The following is an 11,149-nucleotide window of genomic DNA, read 5'->3' on the forward strand; positions in this document are numbered from 1 at the left end:
TCATCCCCCGGGAGGCAGAGGGGCAGGACAGGTGTGGAGAGAGAAGGGCTCGTGGGCCATGACAGAGAGTAACAGAGAGAGAGGGAGTCTCAGGCGCCGATGATTTCCCAACTTCAATGTTTTGGGCATCGTGATAATAAATCCTTTTTTCATACGGAGACCTGTCTTTTCTCTCTTGCAAAAAAAAAAAAAAAAAAAGACCCAATGATCACATAACGGAACAGTAAACATCCTTGTGACATTGCACTGGCCTAGAGCTTCTAACGTAACGTCCAGGCTGGCTCCCAGGGACAGATCCCCAGGTGAGGATTTGCTTTATTTGGAAGCAGATTCCGGGAGGCACTAATGAGGGAGTGGGACAGCAGGACAGGGGACAGGTGGCAGCCAATAAGGGGTGAGTGTCAAGGTCGTGACCACCGTGGTCAGCCGGAGGGGATCTCCGGGAAGCAGTGTGGATGGGGCCCAGGGTCCTTCCACCAGAGGGGCGAGGGAGCCGGGGTGTTTGTCCACCAACTCCTGAGGGATCAGGTGGAGGCTGTGCTCAGCGTGTGCCAGAGCAGCGAGCATTTATGTGGCACCTACTGTATGCTAAGTTCTGTGGATCCATGAGATACATGGTAAAATGAAGGGCTGGTAAAATGAAGGGCCCAGCCAGCAGTGATCTCCTGATGCCTTACTGGAAACTTTGTTTACTTGTCTGCCACTCTCTGTTTTGTTTTGAGTTAGTTTTCATTGTAAGCACGCACAATACCTAGTTACGTCTTATGATCAGGTTTACAAAAGTCTGCTGGGTAGAACAGTGTGGTGTGGAGTGACTTAGAATGTTAGCTTTTAGGGAGAAAATGTGGTTGTCCTTTTGCTAAGAGCTAAGGGGTTCTCCAGATGCCTGCTGTTGTAAGCGGTTGGCCAGAAATGCTTGCCAATACTGCCAAAGCACTGATGTGAAATGTGAAATATTTGTTTCTTTAATGATTTCGTTGTTAATATTTTTTGTGTTCCTTTACTGTTACTTGCCTGGTTTGGCATCAGAAGTCATCACCTCTTTATGTTGTTTGCAGATTGAAATAAAACAGTGTGGTGCCAAAAAAAAAAAAAAAAAAAACAGCCCTGCATTGCGGGTACCAGTTCATTCCTGTCTCACAGAGGAAGAATCGAGGCTCACGGCGGTGAGGAAATGCCAGAGCTGGGATGGAAGCTTGGGTCCCTGAGATGGTTTCCATCTTCCCACGCTATCTCTGCAAAGCTCTGAAATGGTCTTCTGGGAGCAAGAGGGCGCAGGTGGGGTGGAGGGGTGGTTCGGGGAAGTAGGAAAAGGCTTACAGAGACAGGGAGCCTTGGCAGGTCGCCCCCTGTCGGTATGACACTGTGGCGGCCTCACGACCTGATACAGCCAGCCTGTGACCCTCTATGCCACGTGTCGCTCCCTCCTCTGTGGGTGAGCAGTGGTCCAGTACCTGTCTTTTTGGAACTGTTTTCTGAGAAAGTTCCTGATGACCGGGCTCTGGAGCGTGTAGTACGTGGTCCAGTGGATGCAGAGGAGCTCGTGCTCCTGGAGCAGTTCCATCACAGTGACGAGGCCCTCGTCCAGCTGGAACTTCTCATCCTTCTGCGTCCCCATCTCCCAGGCATAGATCGTCAGGAGCTCGAGGGCGTAGACAGGGGGAAGGTTGGCCCTGGGGCACCTGGCTTTCACGTACTGTTGAGAGAGACGAGAAGGGAAAAGGAGACTCCAAGACTCAGGGTAAGGATGGCGTTGGACCAGAAACTGGGAAATCCAAGTTCTGGTCTCAGCCGTGCCGCCTACTGGCTGTGTGACACTGGCCATGCCACTCTCCCTCTCTGGGCCTTGGTTTCCCTATTTTATTTTATTTATTAATTTTTTTTTTTTGAGACAGAGTCTCGCTTTGTTGTCCAGGCTAGAGTGAGTGCCGTGGCGTCAGCCGAGCTCACAGCAACCTCAAACTCCTGGGCTCAAGCAATCCCAAGTAGTTCAGCCTCCCAAGTAGCTGGGACTACAGGCATGCGCCACCATGCCCGGCTAATTTTTCTATATATATATATTAGTTGGCCAATTAATTTCTTTCTATTTATAGTAGAGACGGGGTCTCGCTCTTGCTCAGGCTGGTTTCGAACTCCTGACCTCGAGCAATCCGCCCGCCTCGGCCTCCCAGAGTGCTAGGATTACAGGCGTGAGCCACCGCGCCCGGCAGGTTTCCCCATTTTAGAGTTAAGGGGCTGGGTTAGTCCACTGGGCTTCACTATGTGTTTGACAGACGTAACTCCTGAGTGTGGTTAGGCAGAGGTGGCCCAAGCAGCGATCACACTGGGCTCTGCCACCATCATTCCAGCCTAAGCAGCCCCAGTTTAATCTATTGAGCTTCTGAGAAAGGTTTCTTTTAAAGAAAGGGCTTCTTAGTTAAGGGGGGGGGGAATGGTAATGAATGAAATTCTGTAGTGAAGATTGGGACTGCCTCTCTAGCAGACATTCTTTCCTTCTTTGTTGTATAGGAGACATGATGTTTGGATTGGTTGATCCCATCCTAAGCTCCAGGGTGGGCTCTAACTGGTACAGGCCCATCAATATAAACTTATCCCCCTTGCAAGTATTGGTTCAAGATAAGGCATGTGATCTAAGTTGGCTTAATTAGAGTAAAGCCTAGTTCTATTGTTCAGTGTTTGAAAGAAGAGAAGTCCTCTCATGTGTGGATGTGAGGGCAGGAACATCTGTGGTCATTTTGCCACCATGAGGGAAAGGAGCCTGAGTACCAACAAGCTCTCTCCCAGGGAATTATCAAGAAATGGAGTTAGAACCCTCACTAAACAGTGCCTGAAGCTCCCTCCCCACTGTTACAGATTTTCATACATGAGCTGATAGTTCTTTTTATTGTTTAAGCTAGTTTGAGTTGGTTTTTGTGCTTTTCTGTTACTTATAAAAGAAAGTAATATTTCAAGTAATTTTTTTTTTTTTGAGACAGAGTCTCACTTTGTTGCCCAGGCTAGAGTGAGTGCCGTGGCGTCAGCCTAGCTCAGAGCAACCTCAAACTCCTGGGCTCAAGCAATCCTGCTGCCTCAGCCTCCTGAGTAGCTGGGACTACAGGCATGCGCCACCATGCCCGGCTAATTTTTTCTATGTATATTAGTTGGCCAATTAATTTCTTTCTATTTATAGTAGAGACGGGTCTCGCTCTTGCTCAGGCTGGTTTCGAACTCCTGACCTCCAGCAATCCGCCTGCCTGGGCCTCCCAGAGTGCTAGGATTACAGGTGTGAGCCACCTCGCCCGGCCTCTTTTAAGTGATCTTAACTGATACACTTCCTGTCTTAAGAATCTTTCTAATATTCACCTAGAAAGTGAAAATTTCTTTCAAAAATCTAGCTGTTTAGTTTGTGGAAGCAGACTGGATATCTTGTCCTGTGGCCATTAAAAAATACATATTTATATCACATCCGACAGTCAGAAAACTACAACCTTTTCACCTTAAAACAAACAAACAAACAAAAACAGGGTTATCTTGTCTAATTCTAGTCCCCCAAATAAATGAAACCTCAAGCCTTTCCTATAAGTCATTGACTCAAACAAAAACAACCTTATCCCTTACCTTTTTAGATAAGATAAGCATGTGGGGAAGTTGCTGTCTGTCCACCAAGAACAGAGATTGTCCATAAATCTAGTCATCTGGGTAATTGTTTTTTCTTTAAATCCCTGTTATATATTTTTTTCTTTATTTCGGCATATTATGGGGTACAGATTTTAAAGTTTCAATAAATGCCCATTCCCTCCCTCCCCCCTATATATTTTTTTAATTAGATTAAAGTCTTTCTGCAGTCCTATTCCCTTGTAACTTCTCTGTAAGTTTTATTTAGTAAATGATTTTTGTCTCTGATTTTTGTTTTGCAGTTGGAGGTTTCACTGAGATTATCCCCAGGGGAAAACCTTATTTCCCCAACAGAATAAAGTATTGCCTGAGAAATGCACCTCATGGGCTGTTTACACTGCACTACGCCCTCTTTTCCACTCCTAGGGTGGAATGAAATGAATCTTTCCTCCTGTTAGTCCTTAACTTGCCCGATTAACCGCACAGTGCCAGTGCAGAAATTGACATCAGCCGGTGCTAGCCTGTAATTGGAACACTGTTTATTGAAATGCTCTAGGTCACCTATTTTTCTCCTTTCTTCTCTCTTTCTTTCTCCTCTCTGTCTTCTCTTTTCCCATTTTCTTTGGTGATTGTTTCACTTTACAGTTCAAAAGACCAGCATTCTCTCTCTCTCACTCTGCCTCTGCCTCTGTTTCCCCACGAAGCAAGTTTCCTACGATGGTAAACTTGGCCTCCGCTTTTCATCTCCACCTTCCTCCGTCCCTCCCTCCTGCCCCCGTCTCAGCAGCCGGCTCACCTCCTGGTACCAATGTTTAACCAGGCGCAGGAGGCTCTTCAGTTTCGTGGGCTTATATTTCACGAAGTTTTTCTGCAGCTCACTGAAGGATGGGAAGAAATTTCCAGGGTCACCGCAGGCCTCGATCAGACTCACATAGACCTCAGGGGGTGGCTGAGAGCTGACGTCAGACGGCCCTGAGGAGAGAGGAAGCAACGAGAGAGATCGGGGATTGAGGAAGCAGGGTGCGGGGATAAGTGATCTTTGGGGGACAGCCTGCTTATGCACTGGAGTTGTCCCTCCAGGGACACCAGAGACCTCACATCTGTTTGTCTGTCCGTTCTGTGACATTCTTGCTCTGGAGAACCGACATTGGGCTTTCCACGCCTCCGGCCACTCCAGGACTGTTGTCCTCCTTGGATGTCCCCAACGGCCACGGTTCTCCTCAATGTCTGCTTTGGATCTCTTTCTGGGTAATTTATTGGAACCCCTCCAAGCTCACAGGGGAGAACCAGTTGCATGGTGGGCATCACTCAAGCATCTCAGCTCTCTCTTTCTTGCTAAGTAAGATCAGATCCCACCCCAGACGCCTTCCCCGTAGAGGAACTCCACGCAGCCACTGCAGTTCTTAGCAGCTGGCACCTGAGATGGAACCTATGTCGTCTGGGCTTGCAGCAGACACGATTTACTTCAAACACCTAGGACTCTCCCCGAAGACTAACAACAAATGCCCCAGGAAGCAGCCCGCAGCCAGTGACTGCTGGGAAGGTGGAGACTAAGCACTCCGGCATCCCACTTGGGGTGAGGTTGACATGTGCTCTATATTGTCGCGTGGAGTTCTCCAGGGGCGCGAAGCCCGGTTGCTCAGGGTGCCGACTGGCTCACACTGAATTCTTCCCTTCCCCGTCTCCATTCCCTGCGTCCCTACTCTTGTTTCCTGGGATCACCTCCCAGGTAAACTGTTTGTCCTCGCATCCTCGTCCCAGAGTCTTCTAGGAAAACCCAAATAGTGATGGACACCCCTCACCCCCCGCCGTCCACAGTGAGTGCCACATAATAGAAGCACTTGTGGTGACAGTCGTAGCTCCTTCACCTCACTGGGACTTGTCTCCTTCTGAATGTTCTCTGCACTGAATCACTTCCCGAGCACCCCATCTGTGGTTACCCGGGGGACCCTACTGTTTTGCTCTGAGTACTTACTGCCATTTGCAATGGTGTGTTTATCTGCGTGATTCCTTGACAAATTTCAGTTTTCCAAGTTGAGTGGCACGATGGCCAGAGTTGAATTAGTCCTGTGCACTGCCCCAGCCCAGCCCTCAGCACAGCACATGGGTAGAATGAATGCATGAATGCAGGTGGGTGCAGGTGAGTGCCAGATCTCCAGGGGAAGGCAGGTATGTGAATTGGGTGTGTCCCTTCCCCTTACCCAGGGCTCGGTAGGCAGGCCAGACGGTGACGGTGATGGGCTCCATGGTCCACTTGGTATAGATGGTGAAGACGAGGGCATCGGGGACTCCCTGGACCACACTTAGATCCGTGAGCCCAAGGGCCAGCAGGTCCTGGGAACGACACACTTTTTTCCATAGTAGCCTCAGAACGTCTCTGTGGTGCTTGGCCTCCTCCTGGAAGCTACGAAAACAGCTCAGGAACGCCACCAGCTCCACTTCCCGGCTGCCTCTGAGAGTCGTGCCGTTCCCAAAGGAGCCCACCTGCGGAACGCAGAGCCTCGTCACCCTGGGGCCACCAGCCGCGCACCCCCCCCAGGCACTTCCCACGCATTCTCCCGTTGAATGCTCACCCACCCCGAGAGATGGGTGGATCACATAACACCCCCATTTTACAGGTGAGAAAACCGAGACGTCAAGAGGATGAGTCACTCGCCTGTGGTCCCACCGTTTGCAACCCGACTCTAAACCCAGGCTTCCTTCCTGTCTGCCACATGGCACTGCCACCGGGCAGGCTGCTCACGCAGGGCGTCATGCCACCGCCACAGCGGCAGTCACGCCTGCTCCGTGGGGCTGTTTAAGGCCTCCCGGGTGTCTGAATAATTTCATGACATTAGAAAGCAGGGAGTAGGTTTGCCCGGTGGACAAGAGCCATGGGCTGTGGAATGGGGGAGCCTGACTTTGATCTTGACCCTTTGCCCTGTTCTTTCGCTGAGTCATCATTTCTTTTCTTTCTTTCCTTTTTTTTTTTTAGACAGAGTCTCACTCTGTTGCCCGGGCTAGAGTGCCGTGGCATCAGCCTAGCTCACAGCAATCTCCAACTCCTGGGCTCAAGCGATCCTCCTGCCTCAGCCTCCGGAGTAGCTGGGACTACAGGCATGCGCCACCATGCCCGGCTCATTTTTTCTATATATTTTTAGTTGTCCAATTAATTTCTTTCTATTTTTAGTAGAGATGTGGGTCTTGCTCTTGCTCAGGCTGGTTTCGAACTCCTGACCTCAAGTAATCCTTCCTGCCTCGGCCTCCCAGAGTGTTAGGATTACAGGCGTGAGCCACCACGCCCGGCCTGAGTAATCATTTCTTAGCTGAGCCCTAAGTCCTGTAAAATGAAAAGTAAGGATGGGACGTGAGTCAGCGGATTCCTGGGAGGGTCAGACAAAACGACACATGCCAAGAGTTTGGCGAGGTAGCTGGCACGTGGAAACTTGGCGATATATTTCTCTTCCTCCTCTTGATGTTGTTGACTTAGGCAGTCCCTTCTGCTGCCTGGGTGCCAGCGTCCCCATCTGTAACAGAAGGAGCCTGAGCCTGGATGGGTCTGATCTGAAGGGGACCTTTTGATGTTCTGAGATCCTAGACTTGCTCTCCATGCCTGCTGCCTCTGGTACACAGCGAGCCCCACAACTCACTCCGTGTCCGGAGGTGCACTCGCTGGGCAGGCATCAGACCTTAGGTGGCCTTTTCCGGTGGGCGGAGTCACTGCACATAAATTATAATCCAGCCATCAGAAGTTGAGCACTCCCAGTGTCTGCCACCCCTGGAAGCCCCTTTATGCATATTATCCTCTCCAATCCTCACAGCCACCGATTGAAGTGGGTGCTGGGACAATCATCCCCCATATACAGATGAGAAAACTGAGGCTGTCAGGGGTTAATCAGCTCGCCAGGGTCCCAGAGTTGAGGAAGAGTCAGAATGTAAATAGTGGGCAGTTCTTATGCCTCTTTCTACCCCGTGACCCCAGGCTGTGAGCCAGGCTCTGCTCCCAGGAAGGGGGAGCCCCCCGACATTCTTCCTTCCTTTCCTATCCTCTTCCCTACCAGCGTTCAGACCCCGCACGTCCAGCCCACTGAGGGGGGCGGGAGTGGCACCGTGTGTGTGGATGAAGGGCACATTCCCCATGGAGGCTGCGTCTAGACTGCCTTTTCTGCCTTTCCCAGGGGGCGGATCCAGGCAGAGAGGAAAGAACAATCCAGAACAGGCTGCCCGACTTGCTTTAGTTTGAACCTACATATGCCCAATGCATTTGAAGACAAGCACTCACTGATGGCGGCTAGCTCAGCTTGTTAGATTTCCAGCAGGGAGGGAGGAGGAAGGGGGGTCAGTATCATTCCTCGTTAGTCAATTAGTGGTTTCAGGGGAGAGGTGACTACAGCCGCCAGGGAGGCTTGGAGGCTTGGGTAAATACCATTTCCTGCCATTAAAACTCATTCTGTTTGCAGCATTCTCCTCTTTTTAGACACCCCCATGATGTCCACTTTGTTTTCAGGCTTGGTCTGGGGAGGGTGGTCTGGGAGGGTCTGCCTGCGTCGGACTGGTGCCCCAGGCCCAGAATCAAGCTTGGGCAGGAATTGCAAGGATGCTTCTGGGGTTTGAGCATTTACCGTGCACCAGTCACGTAGCCTGTTGGACCCCATTCGCTTGGCGAGGGAGAAATGACGATGGTGACAGTGATCTGTCCCCAACCACAGACGAGAAGACTGAGGGTTTGAGCCACAGAGCTCGTGAGGGGAGAAGTCAGGAGACTGATGTCAAAGTTTGTGGTTTCTCATTTCTAAATCATGCAGCCTGGGGCTCTAGATGCTGGGGTTAGGTGCGAAGAAGAGATGGGAGCCTGGGGCTTTCCGAGCTTTCCTTCCTGACTTGGTTGCCCCTAGAGACAAATAGAGCACTAGGCTGGGAGTCAGGAGTCCTAATTCTAGTCTTGCCTTTGCTACCAACTTGCTGTGTGACCTTGGAACGTCTCTCACCCTCTCTGTGCCCCAGTTTTCTTAATATTTAAGAGAGGGGTTGGCTGAGACTGTCTGATTCTCCAGGGACTCTCTAGCTCTGACCCTTGTGAGTTCCCATCCTGTCTAGCACAGGAGGTGGCAGGAAGGGCTTGGAGAAAAATCTCAGAGGGGGAGCTTGGATCCCTGGCTGTGGAGTGAGGTTCAAATCGCAGATCCAGCACTAGCTGTGTGACCTTGGGCCAGTCACCTCACCTCTCTGAGCCTCTTTTTATTATCAAACATTTTAAACATATAGAAAAATAGAAAGACAATATGATGGACACTATTACACGCATATACCCAACCAGGAAGATTCAACAAGTCTAAATTGCTGGGCACATTTGCTTCATCTAAACCACTTGAAAGTAAATTACAGACTCCAAGGAACTTTGTCCCTAAATACTTTAGAGTTTGTGTCCATACAAGAAGAACATTCTCTCCCATAACCACAAAATTACTATTCTACCTAACAAAAATCAACAACGATTCCCTTATATATTATCTAAAACCCAGGTCATATTAAAATTTCCCCAGTAGCCCCCAAACTGTATTTTACAGGTGGTTTATTCTACCGAGATCCAGTCAAAGTCCCTGCATTACATTTGTCTGATATAAATCTTAACCCTCTGAGTCTCCGTTTTGCTCATCTGTAGACTGGGAAAAGAACAGTACCTGCCTTACGGGGTGCAAGAATTAGAGATGTTACATGCTAAGGGATTAGGTTAGTGCGCCCCAAAATGTGAGCTGTTATTCGATTTGTTCTGCTCAAGGTGTGGTGCGGAGGGGTGTGGAGAGCTAGGTGGGGTGGCGCGTGGTGTCCTGAGATGTCAGCATCACACGCTAGGGGTAATGAGCCCCCCTGGTCCCCAGCATCCTCAGGGACATGGACGCAACGCTGGGTTTTGCCCTGCCCTGGCCGGGGTGGTGGAGGGACCCAGGCTCACCTTGACCACCTTGAGCACCCGCACCTCCTGGTCCAGCCCGTGCTCCCCCTGGAAGTGCTCCTGCCTCAGGAACTGCTCCACGGTCCTCACTGCCTCCTGCACCTCTTCCTTCCACTCCCGGCACGGCTGCAGCCACTGAGTCACGAAGGAGTTGAGCCTGGAGGCTGGCGTGTCAAACAGCTCCTGCATCACTGCCATCTCTGGCAGGAGAGCATCCACTGCCACAGATATATGGCCATGCAGCCACCCAGCTCCCGGGACACACCCCCTATTTAAGGGGGCTCCTCCTCGGCGGTCCTCCAGCACCCTGGAGGTTAAAGGACCAGAGTGGAGAGGATACCAGGTGTGACTGTGCTGACCTGGGGTTCCCCTTCTTGGGGACCCCTTGCTGGGACAGGGGCGCAGACGGACACTGGGCTGAGGCTGGACTGTCCGGAGCCACCTTAACACGCCTGGCATCTCGCCAACCTTTTTGCTATTGGTTTCGATTCTCAATTCTTAGAGTTTCCCTTTCATGACGTTTGGAAACTGAAATGGCCTCGTGTTTGACCCTAGAGAGGGCAACTCGCCCAGTATGCTAGAGTTGGATGGTGTGAGTCATCCCAACTCATGTAGGGAAACTGAGGCTCAGAAAGAGAAGGGACTTGCTTGCAGTGAGGGTGAGGAGGAGAACTCTGGGAAGGGACGGAGCAGACCTTGAATTCCAGCCTGCCCTCTGACAGACCCTACCCCTCCGAGCCCCCGCATCCACTACTCGCAAAGTGGGTTCAACAAGTATGATTCACTCGCTAAACATTTACTGAGGGCCTGCTGGGTGCTTGGACATTGTGCAAGGGAGACAAAGCAAGACAAGGTTCCTGTCCCAAGGGGCTCCCAGAACAGTGGGGGAGAAAAGGAGACTCTAGGCCGGGCGCAGCGGCTCACGCCCGTAATCCTAGCAGTCTGGGAGGCCGAGGCGGGAGGATCCTTTGAGCTCAGGAGTTGGAGACCAGCCTGAGCAAGAGTGAGACCCCGTCTCTAATAAAAAATATAGAAAGAAATTAGCTGGACAACTAAAAAATATATATATATATATATATATATATATATATATATATATATATATATATATATATAACACACACACACATATATATAAAAATTAGCCGGGCATGGTGGCACATGCCTGTAGTCCCAGCTGTTCGGGAGGCTGAGGCAGGAGGATTGCTTGAGCCCAGAAGTTGGAGGTTGCTGTGAGCTAGGCTGACGCCACGGCACTCTAGCCCGGGCAACAGAGTGAGACTCTCTGTCTCAAAAAAAAAGGAGACTCTGAGAGCCAGGTGTGATGTGTGCTCAGTAGAAAAACAGGCACAGAAAACTGGAAGCCGGGTGGAAGCATTTCACTTGGTGCCAGCAGACACCTGCTTAGAGGAGGGAGTGGGCACAGCACAGGTAAAGGCTAGTGCTGCCAGGGACTGAGGTATGCTGTAAACCTGGAAGGTGAGGAGGGGAGAGGGGAGAGGGGAGAGGTGTACCTGGACAGGTGGGCAGGAGTTGAATCTTTTTTTTTTTTTTTTTTTTTTGAGACAGAGTCTCACTCTGTTGCCCGGGCTAGAGTGCCAGAGCATCAGCCTAGCTCACAGC

The 11,149-nt window shown here is 50.6% G+C and overlaps 1 protein-coding gene and 1 long non-coding RNA gene across 3 annotated transcripts in view; one reads left to right on the forward strand and one right to left on the reverse strand.

Annotated features, from left to right (window-relative positions):
* The window catches only part of LOC142863476 (uncharacterized), a 10,997-nt gene extending 6,940 nt beyond the window's left edge, over positions 1-4,057 (forward strand). Inside the window, exons 2-3 of the long non-coding RNA XR_012914257.1 lie at positions 3,606-3,678; positions 3,897-4,057. This is a non-coding gene — a long non-coding RNA (uncharacterized LOC142863476). The remainder of the gene's footprint in view (positions 1-3,605; positions 3,679-3,896) is intronic.
* The window catches only part of OASL (2'-5'-oligoadenylate synthetase like), a 14,203-nt gene extending 4,477 nt beyond the window's left edge, over positions 1-9,726 (reverse strand). For both annotated transcript variants that reach the window (XM_012756644.2, XM_075996621.1), the window contains exons 1-4: positions 9,527-9,726; positions 5,796-6,078; positions 4,391-4,566; positions 1,455-1,696 (exon numbers count right to left, since the gene is read on the reverse strand). In XM_012756644.2, coding sequence (XP_012612098.2) covers positions 1,455-1,696; positions 4,391-4,566; positions 5,796-6,078; positions 9,527-9,724 — 899 coding nt within the window. In that variant the 5' untranslated portion in view covers positions 9,725-9,726. The remainder of the gene's footprint in view (positions 1-1,454; positions 1,697-4,390; positions 4,567-5,795; positions 6,079-9,526) is intronic.
* Positions 9,727-11,149: the final 1,423 nt, after the last annotated feature.

The sequence above is a fragment of the Microcebus murinus genome, chromosome 22 (assembly GCF_040939455.1).
Source record: "Microcebus murinus isolate Inina chromosome 22, M.murinus_Inina_mat1.0, whole genome shotgun sequence".
Classification (NCBI taxonomy): domain Eukaryota; kingdom Metazoa; phylum Chordata; class Mammalia; order Primates; family Cheirogaleidae; genus Microcebus; species Microcebus murinus.